Genomic DNA, 16,124 nt, shown 5'->3' with positions numbered 1-16,124 from the left:
CAAGTATGTTGACACTCTGCAAAGTGTGGTGCACTTTGCAGAGGGAGGGAAAAATAAAGCAGGAAACACGTCAACAACTTTTTATTCTGGAGCTGGAGTTTCAAGTCATTGGTCAGTTTCATTCCTCGTACAAATTAAACTTAACACTCTACCAACATATCTTGTGATTGCATTCTGTACAGCATCAAAAACAAAGTACACACACAAATGAAATATTGTGGATTTCTCAGTCTTATCGAATGCACATTGTAACTTTCAAACACTTACCTGATCTCTGCACCTGTGACGCAGATAAAGGCATTTGTCTTTGTGATACAGAGACCTGAAACAAAAACAGCGCAGCTTTTATGTAACTGAACATTACAAGAAAAGAAAACTTGATGGGACATATCAAACCCCACTTCATTGCTGACATGGAAACACTTTCAAATTGCCTCTTGCAGACCCTTTACTAAAACTACCTTGCTACAACATTGCTTTTCAAATTAGCCGACACAAGTGAAACATTTCATTAACTGTCAAATGACCGGAAGGTTTCTTTGCTTCATTGGCCATTCACTAATGTCAACCATACACAGCTAAGAACACAAAAGGGAGGAAGGAACTTTGCAAGACTACCCTAAACCTTCTGACCAGTCAGCTGAGAAGAAAACAGATCAACACATTTTGAAAACAAACTTACTTGCTGCTCTGACTGAAAACACTCACCCTGAGCTCCAAATGCAGCGTTGCACTTCATTCACATTTGTCTCTGTGTCAATTACCCTGACTAATGACATTTGGTTACACACAAGAACAGGCTTGAATGACGGAAAATATACAACGTTGTGTCCAGCGCTGGGCCACACTTTATACACCTTATGAATGCGACGACTGTAGCGCCACTTTAGATTCTTGGTTTTCTCTGCCTTCTGTACCATTATGTCCACCAAGCTCAACATTTAAAGAATGCCAGAAATGAAAAAAACCAACCCCCTCCTCCCTCTGAGGAGGGAGAGGGGAAAAAGCCTACCGTGTGCTGCATGCGGTACGAGCAGCAGAGCACCAATCGGGGCTAAACGCAACACGTGCACAAGGCCCGTCTCCACAACCCTGCGAGAAAAAAGGGCACAGACCCACTGCAGCCGAAGGTAGTCCGGTCACTTTCAGTCAGGCCAATGGGGTAAAATTGTGTTTGTAGTTTAAACTTTGGTCATGTTTAAAACAAAAATCCACTTCTAGAATGTTACCTATATGACTTTTAAAACTGGTTGTGCTACTTAAACCGGTTTGATGGTTTCTTTATGTTTTTTGTGAATGAACGTACCGCTGATACCACCAGCACCTGAGTTCAGATACTATGGAGCCAAAACACAATCATCAGTTTCCTTTCTCACATCTCTGTCTGATTCAGGCTCTCTTGGGCAGTCCTTATAGAACCACCAACAGGCAAAATCAACACCCCTGCCGTACAGTTTCAGATCCTCATTTCCCACTGCACGGGTGCGGTCAAATCCAACTAAACAGTTGCGGACGCACAGTTCTGCATTCGGGTTCAAATCTTGCAGGTGGATTTGAAACTCAATGGAATACTGAGAAAATAAGAAAAAAAAATTCACAATGAATCCGACACTCCAGCTTAAAAAACCGACAGAAGAAATACAAATTTGAAGGATTTCCTGGTCCATGTTGAGATAAAACCATCAACAAAACCAAAAGTCAAAGGTCAGGGTGGCTTCTTTAAACACCTGCACTTGGTGCACAATAAATTCAATAGCACAATTTATCAATTTGAACAATCAGGAAACCCCAAAATTTAAAATTTCATATATTTAATTACACGCAAAATCAAATATGTTGGTGAAACAACAAACATTCTGGATTTATAGTTCAGCTCCTAATGAGTTCTCAGTCTGTAGCATATTTTTGCCTTCCGATCAAAGTTCAAAGCCATAACGCAGTGTACTCTATCTGAGGTAGCAGGAAAACCTGGAGTCAATATACTTTGTTGCAATGTCTTGTTGTTGTTGTTGTTGTTTTTGACCGTGTCCATTGGCAGTGGCAATTAAACATTCTTGTTCCGCTATTGTTCTCAATCTGCTCGAGTGGTCAAGTGAAATAACTCAGAAGTTACAGACCAGTTGCTAGGTTCAACGGGATCACAACAGGAACTAAGATGAAAGGAAAAAGAATTGGCCGGAGGCAGTAAATGAGCAAAAATAGTTATTTGGTAGAAATGAATAAAACAGTTTAACAATCATAGAGAGAACAATAATAACAATTACAAGGCAGCATATCAAAATTTAAACACCAGTTCCATTGAGCCCAGTGTTCACATTGTCTTTTTAGTCAGGTCAAGTCAAAATGTGTTTTTACGTTCAGTTCTTTTTCCGTCCGGTGGTTTGTTCTGTTACCATCACTGGAGAGCAAAATAAGCCATTGTCCAGTTCTGCTCTGGGCAGAGACTCGCCGTCTCCATCTCCATCATCTGTGTCCGTCATCAATCTTACCTTTTGTTGTTCTGTTTGCTTGGCTTGTTTTAATTATTTATTGTTGTGAACCAAAGCTTTATGATGGCAGTCCAAATAAAATAAGTCGATTCACACAAACCAGATCGCAGCTCTGCTCTTCTAGCTTGCCGTTTCCTCAGTCAATCATTTTGTCAACCACTTTGAACAAATAACATGCATGGTACATGCAAAGAATATCAATTCAATTCCCTTTGGGGTCAATAAAGCAGTTTTTAATTTTATTTAAACTGAATGACCTGGTTTGTTTTTATATTTAAAATTTTCTTTCTGATATTCAAATAACGACACAAGTTTTTTATTTATTTCTGTTTCGTCTACAAGCAGCAGGAAATGGATCAAACTGGACGGGCATCTTACATTTCTCGACAATGTCGCCCTCTGCCGGTCAAACGCAGAAGTCTACCGTTACCATGCCTACAGGATCTCAGAGTCGGTTCGAGTATAAAGTTCTGTCGTCTCATCGTTGTGGCGCAAACCAGGAAATTTCAGGTCACTTTCTAAGACGTTCGTGCCGAAACAGGTTAGATTATCCACTTTAACTTGAAGTAGTTTATTTATGTATTCATTTAAGCAATTAATATACAAACAGTTCGTGTTGTCTGTTGCCTTGAACTCTCGGTCTTAGAACCGAGGTGTTTGTAAATTAACCACGTCGCTTCGGGCATTTCGATAGCGTAACAACTGTCTGAAAGTTACAAAGTAAGAGCATGAATCATTCCAGCTGTTAAGTGTCCGGAGTCAGGGTGAGGAATTGTCCAAACAGATACGATTCAGACAGAAAATGAACTAAAGTCTAGAAAAAGAACCAATCAGAACCGAGCTGCTGTAAGGTGCTGCCACCATGAGGGGGCGCTGTTTTAGAGTTTTTATAACCACATTAAAAAGCAAATAGAGATCAAAGTAGGTCATTTGATGCAAGCTACAAAGGTCATACTATCAGCTACAATAGAAATACGTATTATCTGCAGAAATAGTTAATAAAACCAAATATTAAAACATAAACAGGTAATACATATTTCTTAAAGTGACCGGAGTCTCTACAATAAAATTAATAAATTTGTAATTCAAAAGTATTCTCTTTTTTTTTTGTGGTAGTTTTACAGGTTGACCTATTTACATCTCTCTGTCATTTTTGCCTTTCATAAAGATCTGAGAAATCTGAACAAAAGAACCTAACAGATGGATTCTTTAGTCTATCTATGATAAACAGAGACACTGTTGCCAGCCAGACAATCATGTTTTGAACTGAAGTCCATTCCATAATGTTTCATAGATGGCCTCTATGTTGTTGCAACAAATTATCACTCCTTGTAAACAGTTTATGGGATGTCATGTCCTTTTGTTATAACCGTTTCCCATAATGTTCTGGTGTACATCCATACCTCGCTCCCCTCCCATCAGCGACATGATGTCCAGGCGAACCGGCTGGAGGAACGTTCCCAGCGACACAGTGAGCTCCCACCAGGACCAGGCCCTCGGCTCCACCGTGTTCCTGCTGCGGTCCTTCGGCCCGACTGCCTTCCTGCTCAGGGAGGATGGAGAGACGGCAAACTTTAAGGTCGGTCGCGTTGGGACAGTCGGGGTCCACTCAAGAGATCAGGGAGCAAAAAGATCCAGAATGTCCTCTTGTTGTCCAGGTGTGCCTGGGCGAGCGGCATACGTGCACCTGTCCAACGTTCGCCAGGGAGCAGCAGCCGTGCAAACACATCTGCTGGTATCACTAACACACAGTTTCCTTCTCAGTTTGATTCAGATGTTGTCCAGGTTCTTCATATTGAGCCAACGAATTTCAAGCTAGCATTTAATATTTTGGTAACGCTTTACTTTGAAGGGGTGTGCTTAAGAGTGACATGACACTGTTGTAACCATGACAAAACACCGGTCAGGAACATGAAGGGAGACTTCATGAGTGTTTATGACTGTCGTCACGAAGTGTCATTTGGTAAATAATGACACTTTTAATGGGCTTTAATCCAACTTTGCATTACATGTTCTATTGTTTCACACCAGGTAAAGACATATTTTCATGCAGACCCACTAGTTAGCAGAAGTTGGCAGTCTGTAATTAACACTATAAAGTATATTTGCTTGAAACAAAAGAATATTTTAAACCTTATATTGATTTTGCCCACTAACCAATAATGTGTGATTCCAGGCTTTTGCTGAGGAAATTCCGGCTACCCAGAGAGCACCAGTGTAAGCATTGCTGCTTTGAATACCTTCTGTAGTTTTGATCCGTTGACAGGTCGTGTTTTTCCACTTCAGATGCATTTCAGTCGGGGCTATCAGAGCGCCAGCTGCTGGAGGTTCTCCAGGGTTCACACCAGGCTAAAGCCTCTGCTGCTGGGACTCCCCACCAGAGCCTTCCAGGACAAGAGACCGGAGTCATCTGCCGGAAAAGGATTCAGAACCAGGACGTGTGTCCGATCTGTCTGGAGGGGCTGCTGCAGAAAAAACATCCCGTGTGTTACTGCAGGTGGGTTTGGGTCGCGGCGGTTTCTGTCGACCGGAACGTTTACCTCAGTTTCTGGGGTCAGATCTCCTGATGCCCTCCGTCTGTCCCTGTAAGGTACGGCTGCGGTAACAGCGTCCACATCTCCTGCATGAAGGTGTGGGCTCACCACCAGGGTCTGTCAGACGGCCAGGAGATGCTGCGGTGCCCCCTGTGCAGGGAGAGTTTCAGCTCCCTGCAGCTGCTCCAGGAGCAGGCGAAGAACGCAGCCAGGCTTTTCACGGCTGCTGAGAGGGAGCGAGCAGACAGACACCTGGGAGTGGTCTGCTGCAGCTGCAGAGCCGGCCCGGTCACTGGGACCTGCTACAGGTGGGTTGGACCAGAGCAACACTCCTGCAGCCAGGCTGCCCACCTTAGAAGAGACAAATCCAATTTAACTCAGCACAGGATGGGGAAGCAAACAGCACCTAGCTGCTATGGTTTATTAACACAGTAAATCAGCTAATAGGAACCTGATGTTATGGGTCATGCAGATGGGTCACTGAAGAACCGCAGGTTTTGAGTTGACTCCATGTTAGCTGCAGCATCAGGTCAAAATCTGGAGTCATTGTGCTAGAAACCAGCAGTTAAATCAGGTGGTCCCCTTAGTGCCGACTGAACGTGTTTTACCATCTTAACTGATCCGAACTCACCATCGTCAGTAAATTAGTCAGGTTTTCGTCGGACATGGATCCACAATGGTGTGTTAGTTGTGTGAACACCTCTGAAACACGACAACCAGAATAAAACAGCCTCTGGGAAAGAAGACTGCTTTGCCAATAAAATTCAACTGTCAGAGAGAAAGGGACAGTTAGGTTGAAGCAAAGCAGAGAAACTAAACATTATCTGACCGTCAGCTCAAAGCACAAACAAAGAAAAAAATTCTGCTATCCTTAGTTAACAAAAAGGCTCACTGACCTACCTACCTGGTAAAGCAGAAAAATGTACAGGGAACCCCAAACGTACCTGGTCCTCTGACTCCCACCTCAACCTTTTACTCACCAAAACAAACTCCAGAGCAGCAGCAGATGGACAGATGAGTCAGTCAGCAGGAGAAGAGGCCAGACTCTACTGGTCAGCCTCTTTTATAGTTCTGAGTCCTGGTTGGTTCCTCTCAAATTCTCCATCCAATCCTAAACTGGTACCAGCACAAATTTTGGTTCCTCTGAGTGAAGATAAAGTAGAAGGAAGTCAGACCAGTTCTCTCACCTGGATGCTCTGAAACAGAATAGCATTTATCTTATGAGACGAAGCAGATCAAAGAAATCTGTTGTGTCTTTTGCAGATGCAGCCTCTGCAGCTCTTTGTATCTCTGTGAGACCTGCGTGAAGAAAGGCAGCCACTCGCAGCATCCTCTTGCTTCAAGAACAGTAAGGCTCTGTGATTTAACCTCAACCAGTCACACCACTGCGACCTAAACGGCTTCTGAATGAAACAACCTTTTTCACCTGAAACAGACAAGAAAAGAAGAGTGGACTCCTGTGACTGTGGACTCCACCCTGGATCCAGAGCCACGGGATGGAGGGTGCGTTCCGGGAGGATTTACTTCCTGCCGTGCTCACGCGTTGCTAAGTGTTGCCGTCTTCTCCTCAGCGCTCCGGCGGAGCCTCCTGCGGACATCGTGTTGGAGCGTGTCCCCGCGGCCAAGGTGAGGCGAGGCTCTCGGCTGCTGGATGAGGGGATGCAGTGTCGGATCTGCCTGTGGGGATTTAGTCAGGGTCAGCAGCTCCGAACTCTGCCCTGTCAACACAAGGTACCCACAGTCTTCCTGCTAACCCTGCCGGTGTTTTCAAACTTTAAAACTGGGATATGCATTCCCTGGCGTCCCTTTCTAGACTCCACCATCTATAGTTGAACACAAGTCAGATGAAACAAAAACAGTGTAGGTGTAATGTTTTAGAATGACATATCCAGTTGAGAAGCTTCAACTCTACAGACTAAACTTGTCTGTAGAGGAAATGATCTTCCTGGCACTTCACAATATGAACAGAGAATCCCAGTGAAATAAATTGACATTTGTGCCATAATATGTCAAAATATGAAGAAGTTTAAGATGTTCTAATACTTTTTGAAGGCGCCATGATGTTTGTCTGTTCCCTCAGTTTCACATGGACTGTGTGGACCAGATCCTCCTGAGGTCACGCTCCTGTCCTCTAGATGGATACGTCATCTACTGTCAGAGACCGACAGACAGGAAGAAGAGCTCTCCTGAGGTCACCTCTGTCCAGCACCAGGAAGACGACCTGAAACACCTGTTTGTCCCTGGGACAGCGTTGCTCGCTCAAAGTTCCAAACCTTCTCCTGCGCATGGAGCTCCTAACTCAGAGGTATCGATAGATGCCTTGTCTTTTAGTCGGCCAGCACAGAATTCCAGCATGAATCCCCTCAAAAAGACTCAAGGCTTTCTCGGCACTTTGGCCTCCGGGAAAGCCAAAGTGCATCTGAAAGACGTGGACAAGGAGACTGTTAGAGACGCAACGGGAGGCGGATTGGAGCTGAGAATGACCGGATTTTCAATAAACAAACAATAAAAGCAGACGAGGATGTCTGCACGTTTCACTCAATCCACTTTAGTCTAATTATTAGATCAGTAAACCGACTCATTTAGGGCATTTTGGTATGAAGTAAGTTTATTAAGCAAGTTCTCAAAAGATGCAATAACTACAAGAACACTAACATCACTACAAAGGTAAAAACACAAGCGGTGGCCCGTTTGGAAGAAACCGAAGGGGCGTGACGGTGGATGGATCCACGGCAAATTTAGTACAGTTTACATTCATCTGGATCGCTACGAAAACCAGAGCGACAACAGGTTTATTGTACTCGACAAGAATATCTGCACAAAGTGTTGAACACTACTTCTCATCTCACCGAAGAAGCAGGGAGACGTTGCGTTTTCGAGCTGATGACCAGTGAGTGAAAGTGTATTCGTGATCAAGCTACATGTCTTAGAAGGCTCCGTCCACTGAGATGACCTTAAAATAAGTCAGGTCAACACGAGTAGATTGTTCCACCTTCTTTCAAATAGAAACCCAAAAAATAAATAAATAAGATGGACGTCATCAAACTACTGCTCACAGAAAATGGTATTTACATATAAAAGATAACACTTGAATATACAGAATCGAGCATCAATCGTGATTAAAAGTATGTAGCAGTAGAGCTATAATGGAAGACTATAAAGGTGAAGTTGAATTGCAAGAAATATTCATTTGTGGTGAGAATTATTCTGTTTCGTCCCGATCAATTTCAAATGTCTCTGAAGGCTTCGTAACTTTACGTACCGATGCTGGTTGTTCCCAGGACTGATGACAGTGTGACGGTAGCTACATGTTTGTCATCTTAATCCTTTTAAGGATTCTATCTTAAATTGATGCTATTGGTCCTCTATGTATTTTTCAGAATATACAGACACACCAAAAGTTTGGAAACTGTCTAATGCTTTTCTTCAAAAATGATTTTCAAGAAAATAGCAGCTCAATCGAAACACCTAATAAATATAGCAAAATACATTCTAATAAAAGTCTCTTTATGTTATCTTGTTGCAAAGTATACCAATATGCTGCTTTGTGCTTCCAAACTTTTGGCCTGACCTATAAGCTTACATGAAAAGAACTGATCCTATAAAGGATGAGCAATATTGTCTTGTTGCAGTGATTCCTGGAACTTTAGTTTTGTTCAGTATTTTTACCAAAGGCGTAGTAGCAGTGGGTACTCTTCAACCCTCTTTATGTACCAGTCCATAAATGACATGTCTGAAACCTTGTATTTAAACTCTGGTACCAACATCAGAGCCAGTATTTATCCCTAAGCAGAAACTTTAAGCCTTTTCCCTTTGCTGTTTTTGACCACCTGGCTCATAAGTCAGATCAGACTGGGTCTTTTCAGGAAACCTAACCCACCTGCTATGACTCCCCCCGTTTATCACAACTACCGCAAAGATGTGCGTTTGCATGAATTTGCGCGGCAGCTACTGACAGGAAAGATGTCGGCTTTCGCTTTTTATGACTCGCAAACTCAGGTTTGTGACCAACTCCCATGGCAGTTCAAAAGCATCAAAACATTTAGTCGACTTCAACCCTCCATTTGATAGTCAATCATTCAAATCATGCACCACGACGTGGAAAACGTATCAAGATCCTGGCCTAAAAGTATCCTGACTGCATCAGTGGACGATGAAAGTAAAACCTGTTTGACGTTAAAGCATATAAACCCATTAAGGTAGATCCCCTGAATACATTTCTAAACTTGGAAATAAACAAATATCGGCTCCTTCACTCCTCTCTAACTGTTGAGTAAAAATCCCAGAGCTGGAATAGTTACAATTGGCAGCGCAACACTGAGTCGTATGACAAGACCTGACAGTAAAAACATTCGGTCTCCGATTTGTCTAAAAGCTATTCTGACCTCCTATTTACTCTGTGGCTCTATGTGTTCACTCCCTAAAGGAAACATTCATTTTCATGCAAATAAAAGCAGCTGCAGACCTAAAATATTGTATATCACGTGTGAAAGTAATGTGGCAGCTCTGTACTTGTGTGTGAGTCTTTCTCCAGTTCAGTGTTGCAGTCCTTTTGAGGCAGTATGTTCAAAAATCAAGTGAGAGTACTGAGAATTAGGAAAGCTTGTTGAATTTAAAGCAGGCATTTGTGGTGAGGATAGGTGCAACTGTCCATCCTGCAGATTCAGATTTTCAATAAATACAAGGAAACTAATTACATTTTGTGATTACAGGCAGTAAGAAAGGCACCCTCTGTAATGCAAACACTGGGAATGGTTACGCATTGTATTAGCTTTGAAGAATCTCGCTGGTGATGTTCAGATTTGAAGAAATGACAGAATGAGGTACAGAAACCTTTTAACCCTCCCGTTATGTTCAATTCTGTGGCGTAGCAATGATCCTCCGGTGCAGTAGTGTCAGAATCCAAATATTCTCCCCGAAACAATTTTACATCTGATTATTGCTGACAATTTCAATCAATATTTACGGCAATAACAATATTTTCTTCATTATTTTTTTAACATCCACGAGGAAAACCTACAAAGAAAAATCTGTGGTTATACATGAAAATGATATATTTTTTCTTTTTTTACTGCATGTGTGCTGTATGACCTAGTAATCTTGTCCAAGATGTCTACTCCTCCTTTGGTAGCATAGTAGTAAAGGGTCATACTTTCAATACTTTTGTGCAAATTGTTCATGAGCACAAAATGTTCTTACTTTTTAGGGCTGTCACGGGGGTTATTTTAGTCCCTCACCCCCTTTTTAAGAATGCTGAAAATTTGAAAACGACTACATCGTGCAATGTTAATGTTTTTGTATATTCATAGGTTTGCCCCCTCCTCTGTGTCCACTCAACATGGATCAAATTTGCTCATGAGGACAGAAAAGACTTCTCACAGTTTACTAGTGAGGTAAAGAGAAAAGGGAAAGGGTGTGTGTTTGTGTGTCTGTGTATCAGGTGAAATTAGTCTCACAGTTGCAAACAAACAGTCTCACTTTCGATCCTTTTTACACCTACATTTGACTGCTCTATGTAGATGTGAAGGGAGTTAAAACTATATAAAATAACCAATTTTTATTTTATATGCTCTTTATGCTTATTAAGTCAAATAGAAGAAATTCCAAACAGAAAAAAACTACTTTTAACAGTTTTCTTTAGATTTTTGAACTTTAAAATGGGTCAATTTGACCCGCAATATAACGGGAGGGTTAAACGGCACCTGTGTCAGGATTCAGTGTGAAACTGTAGATGTGCCGCACATCTTCAGTCAGCTTATGCTTTCTTTGGCAAAGTTGTACAATCACGGGACTCGACAACAACATTGCCTAAGTAAACACAAATTTGAGAACGTGATTCCAGTCACTCAAGTGTACGTCTAAAGCAGCTCTAACTTCTCTTGGTCAAAGGTCTTCCCTCCCGGACGTGCTTGGCGTTTCTCTTCTCTGCCTTCCCTCTTTCTCTCACCTTCCGAAGTCGTCGAGGTGGCGGTGTACCTTTCGACTCGCTGTCCTCTTGTGCGCTGGATGTATCCATCCCGTCCCGTTCTTCGGGAATATTGGGAATAGCTCCACTGCTCCCATCTAGAATGTTCCTTAGGGAAGGGTCCTCTGGCGTACAAGTGGCAGTGGTGCCGCTCTCGCTGCTGCTCAGGTCTTGCTCCTCAACGTAACGGCCGCCTCTGCCGTGATGCGGCAGGGAGGAGCCCCTCATCGATGGCCTGTCACGCTCCACGTCGCGGATGTTCTGCAGGGGCTCGTTCATGTCCACGCCGGAGTCCAGGCTGGTGTCGTTGCTGCTTGGTGGCCGGTGGCGACTCTGGAGCTCAATGATGGAATGGCGAACCTGGGCGGCTGGTTTTCCGTCCAGAGACACGAACCAAGCCCTGGGGTGAGCCGATGAGGACTTGCCGCGAGTCAGTTCCAGTAAGGTGCGTTCAGAAATCCCCTGGAGCTCGCTGCTGTGGCCGCTGCTGAAGGCCTCCATACCGGCTGCTTCATTGAGAGTCCCTGGCACAGATACAGAGGACTCCAGGAGGTTACTATATCGTCCCCAGACACCAGCAGTAGGACCTTGTCCTGGTGGAGGTGTCTCTAGAGGCTGAGGCTCATCCGGATTGCCCTGCTGTGGACTGCTCCCGCCTTGAGAGTGGACTTTGGGTAGTGTCTGGGTGTAGTTGTCTTTGCTCGCAGGCTCAGAATGAGTGTCGTATTCAGCTCCGTTCCTGGGGAAAGTGGCAGCCTTGCACCCTGGTAGCTGCTGCTCCTGAACACCAAACAGCTCTGGAGCTTGAATAATCGCCAACGGCTGGTTGTAGATGTGAACCAGTTTGTCTTGAAAAAAGTTGTCAGAGTTCATGTTGGCCCGATTTTGCTCTGCTTTCTCACATATCCGAGCAACGTCCTGGTTGTTGATGTAGTGCAGCGGAGGCTGAGTCCCCTTCATCCGATCTGAAGTGATATTGTCGTAAGGTGGAGCTGCGGTCAGACTCCCCGGATCCTCCACGTAGATGTTGTAGTTGGCTTTGTGTCTGGGTGTGGATGAAGGTTCACACTGGACGCTGCAGGAGGCAAGGCTGTTGTCACCAGATCGGAGAAGCAAACCCTCCTCAGTGTGGGTGGAGGTTGTCTGGTCTTTTTTTACTACAGTGAGTTTGGAAAAACGGGCCCTTCTCCTCCTTGTGGCTTCTTGACGGGAACTGCTGGATGTGGAAACAGCAAAACTCAATTGGGTTGGTTATCTGGACCCTCAGCAACCTTTATTTATATCTACTATAATTGATATGAGTGTTTTTCTTACCCGCAGTGACAGAGAAGCAAGGATAGGAATCCAATCACTATGGCAAGAGTTCCTCCCAGTATTCCCACCAAAAGATAGGTGTGGTAAGAGATGAAATCCATAGAACTTACGTGTCCAAAATAATCTACAAAGAAAAATGACAGTTTTGTCCTGGTATCAGATACCGTATATACAGTGATGTGAAAAGGTGTTTACCACCTTATTTAATCACATTTTTTAAATTCAGATTCGTGAGCAACCTGTACAATAAAGCAATCAATGGAACTGAGATAAGATTCAAAATGTTACGCAACCTCTCTCAATCTAAAGAGACAAGAAACCAGAGATAACATTATCTAGAAAATGGATAAAATATGAAACACTGGTGAAGGGGTGTCCAACCTATAAAAATGAATCTAAATTTGCATCCCCAACTCATCCAGGAGGTCACAGAACTCAGAAAAACATCTAAAGTTCTAACTTGCCTTGGTAAAGGTTGATGGTTCTACTACAACAAAAGAGATCAGCTATCAACGTGATTATTAAGGCCAAAAATCAAATCCCTAAGGCGTAAAACATGTTTTCGCAGCAATGTTATGTGACGTAGAAAACACAGCTGAGGTACCTTTTGCCGAAGGGTGGGGGGCAGCGATCCAGTAGCCCAGATGGGATGCAGTGTATGTCCAAACCAGTTCGTCACCAACTGCTTTAACTATTCCCAGACCGTGGTTCTCCCAGGCGCCTTCGCAGAGCATCGGTTCATGTAGTCAAGCTTATGTCACTCGTGCATTCTGATATTCTCAAAGAGTTTTACTCCTACCTGTTTTCATGTTGAAGGCCCAGGCGGGTACTGTGTGTGAGGACCTCAAATGAGTGTTGTGTTCCAGCGGCAGGCTGATTTGGATGGGTCCTCTGACCTGAAGCTCCTCGCTGCCGGAATACAACTGAATGCTGACGGCTGCTACTGCCTTCAGCTCGATGCTTCTGAGCACTGGAAAGATTTCACAGGAATTTCAAATCTCCAGGTTCAGACGAGCCTTAGTAAGTCAAATAAAATACTAACCGGATTTACTGCTGATGGTCCCTGGGGTGCAGTTGGTGCAGTCCTTTGCCAGGTGGTGCTGTGGCACAGTCAGGTATGCCATCAGTGAAGAGATGTTGCTTTTATCAGAAACCGTGAGGAGGTTCTTGGGGAACTTGGCCTTAGGTTGGGATGAGCTGTCTGTGAAAAGGTGAAGCGTAATAAATATTTTTGAATATGTGTTTTTATGTAAATTTTCTCACTGAGATGAAGGTGGACCTACCAGGTAAGTTCCTGGTGATGAGTACCGAGTCTTCAAACAGCCAGATGTTTCCCTGACTGTGAGGGAGCAGCAGCAACGTCACAGCGGAGAAAACTGTAATAAAACCAAAAATGTTTATGATCAACAACACGTTTGAGACAAAAATGGAACTTTAAGGTGTATGTACTTCCCATCGCATCTGGTGTAATAGGAACAAAACCACTACATTAGCAGGGCGCTGGATAGGACTGGGAAAAAAATGAGAAACAAAGATGCAATTGTGTACATTGAGCACTAGATGGAGTCCTCATTGTCATGCGTCTTCCTAGGACTCCCCAGTCTGGATCACAAGCACAAAGGGGAGGTGTCTCTGAAAAACAAGAGCCATAAAACACCTGCTCCATCCTCCATCTAGACCGCCACCTCCCTGCTGCGTTGTTGCCAAACCCATACCCACTGGGGGAACACAGGACAATAGAGAGGGGCTCTTTGTCCCATCAGGAGCCCCCAGCCTCCCTGTTTCTGAGCAGGACAAAGATGGTCCGGTGACACGTCGATGGAGTCAATAAAATAAGCAGAGCGCATCTTGTGTGTTGTCACAAGCGCCTCAGTAATGCTCATGAATAATGCAGATGTGAGGGAGGCTGAGGGTTCTGCTGACTTTACTGTAAATAACATGGAAGGTGTTCCTAACGTCACTCACTTGGTCTCTTAGTGGTGCTCCAGGGCAGGGGGGTGGGAACATACCCCTCCTTACTGCCCAGCAGAGTCAAACTAACACCCGGATTGTAGGGCACCCAGAGCAGGACCTCCCCGTCCTCCCCCGTCTGGGCTGAACTCTTCGAGGTGTGGTTCAGGTAGACGTCCACGGAGGCCCCAGCGAGCGGCCGGCGGGTCACCAGGTCTCTCACCAGAACCTTCAGGGAAAACTGGGCTTCTGGGGAGAAAGCAAGGAGGAGATCGGAGCTGCACGTGTGATGAGGCGTAAGGTCCATGAAAAAGTGATGAGGTGAGCGCAGCTGAGATGATGGAAAATTACACCAACACAAGATCCAGGAGCTTCACCTCCAACCCACCAGGTCCTCATTAACACCGAGGCTCCAGGTCAGCAGCTCTGGGTTAATAATGAGGGAACTGTTTTGGAGCGTTATTCATGGACATTCAGTCTCCCAACAAAAACACTGCTTCTCTGGGTTTTGTCCTGACATCATCTGCTGATGTTTACCTGTAGCCAGAGCTGAGGTGTCTCCCACGGCGGCTGGGACGCCATTGTCCCCGAGCGGAGATGGGGGTGAGGACAGGCCTCCGCCCTCTGCCGCCGCTCTCAGCGGTCCATCCAGGCAGATCAGCAGCGAAGACGGCAGAAAGAGGATCAGCAGCGGCGGCAGGGAGCGATCGGCAGCGGACATGGCGGCAGGCCGGCGGGGATCAAAGGCATAACGAGGCAGGCGCGAGAGGAGAGCGCGAGGATCGGGTAGGTCCGGCAGTGTTTGTGTGCGTCACGCGGGGCCGAGGGTGGAGGGGAGAGGCGCGTGGAAAAAAAAAAAAAAAAAGATGCGCTGGTGCTGAGGCTGGGCGTGTGTTCGAAGATCGTCTGACGTGAACAGATGCCCCACTAACTGACTGAAATAAAGCTAACCTAAATGTACAGGATGTTTCGTATGCAATATTTCATTTACATGTAATTTTTGTAGAACTTGTAGACCTACATCTACCTGCAACAATGACATTACATTTTATTTTCCTTTCATTTTATTACATTTTCTTCCCTCATTCTTTTTGATTTTTTCTCCACAGTTGATTATGTGCGTCTCCTTTTATTTTGGTTTTTGGTTTTTTTCCTGATTTGTTCTTTTTTTCAATCTTATTTGAATTTTCTTCCCTCATTTTGCCTGCATAATACAGTTTGTATATTTCAAAACATGATTAATTAGAATTATGAAGGCCTAAAGTACGCAACAGAAGCAGCCTACTTTATTACCCATACGCTGCATGTTTTTCATAAGGCTGACAGATTTTAACTTGTATCATGTCAATTATTACCAGAAAATACTTTGGTAAAACTTGTGCATCGGCAATGCAGAGTTATGTGAAAACCCCCCAAACATTTAGGGTGAGGCGTCTTTGACTAAACAACATCTTTGATAAGATAGAAGCTCTTACGTCATCATTGATGTGTTTTTCCCTTGCAATGGCAAACTCCTCTTAAAATGAAATTTACTACAATAAAGCTAAATGGCTAATAATTGCTCTGTCAACAGATTAATCATTGGCTCAGGTATAATTTAGAAACGCTGACAAACAATGAATCTTTGACTCATTCTGAGGGGTTTTATGCAACAGAATGGACCCAGATTCTTCACGTGGTTTACCAAATATAGCTGAAGAAAAAACTTTTATTTGCAATTCTAAACTCGCATAAAAATATCTAATAATAAAAGTCCCCAGTACACCACCATATTACAAGTTTTCATCTCATAAACATGCTGCAACAGCTTTATGAGCAGCATTTTGACTTCTTCTCCACATGGGGGCAGTGTTCCACCCATAAGATGTTTGA

The 16,124-nt window shown here is 44.0% G+C and overlaps 2 protein-coding genes across 5 annotated transcripts; one reads left to right on the top strand and one right to left on the bottom strand.

Moving 5' to 3' along the window:
- Positions 1–2,857: 2,857 nt before the first annotated feature.
- zswim2 (zinc finger, SWIM-type containing 2) lies at positions 2,858–7,565 on the top strand. 2 transcript variants are annotated; one of them, XM_008424091.3, is made up of 10 exons: positions 2,858–3,030; positions 3,912–4,068; positions 4,148–4,224; positions 4,666–4,706; positions 4,776–4,986; positions 5,080–5,331; positions 6,287–6,371; positions 6,459–6,526; positions 6,595–6,649; positions 7,104–7,565. In XM_008424091.3, exons 1-10 carry the CDS (start codon positions 2,879–2,881, stop codon positions 7,530–7,532), a joined length of 1,527 nt encoding a protein of 508 aa, XP_008422313.2. In that variant the 5' UTR covers positions 2,858–2,878; the 3' UTR covers positions 7,533–7,565. The 2 variants fall into 2 exon arrangements, with proteins under 2 accessions (XP_008422313.2, XP_008422304.2); XM_008424082.3 differs by having other exon boundaries at positions 2,864–3,030; positions 6,595–6,754.
- A 48-nt stretch (positions 7,566–7,613) lies between these two features.
- fam171b (family with sequence similarity 171 member B) lies at positions 7,614–15,349 on the bottom strand. 3 transcript variants are annotated; one of them, XM_008424069.3, is made up of 8 exons: positions 14,790–15,349; positions 14,268–14,501; positions 13,586–13,678; positions 13,345–13,503; positions 13,102–13,272; positions 12,907–13,023; positions 12,303–12,426; positions 7,614–12,201 (listed from the first exon to the last, which is right to left on the bottom strand). In XM_008424069.3, exons 1-8 carry the CDS (start codon positions 14,971–14,973, stop codon positions 10,893–10,895), a joined length of 2,391 nt encoding a protein of 796 aa, XP_008422291.1. In that variant the 5' UTR covers positions 14,974–15,349; the 3' UTR covers positions 7,614–10,892. The 3 variants fall into 3 exon arrangements, with proteins under 3 accessions (XP_008422291.1, XP_008422283.1, XP_008422274.1); XM_008424061.3 differs by having other exon boundaries at positions 7,614–12,204; positions 14,268–14,498; XM_008424052.3 differs by having other exon boundaries at positions 7,614–12,204; positions 14,790–15,348.
- Positions 15,350–16,124: the final 775 nt, after the last annotated feature.

Source organism: Poecilia reticulata, chromosome 2 (genome assembly GCF_904066995.2).
Source record: "Poecilia reticulata chromosome 2, P_reticulata-male-v2, whole genome shotgun sequence".
In the NCBI taxonomy this organism is placed as follows: domain Eukaryota; kingdom Metazoa; phylum Chordata; class Actinopteri; order Cyprinodontiformes; family Poeciliidae; genus Poecilia; species Poecilia reticulata.
This window is presented reverse-complemented; position numbering and strand designations above follow the sequence as displayed.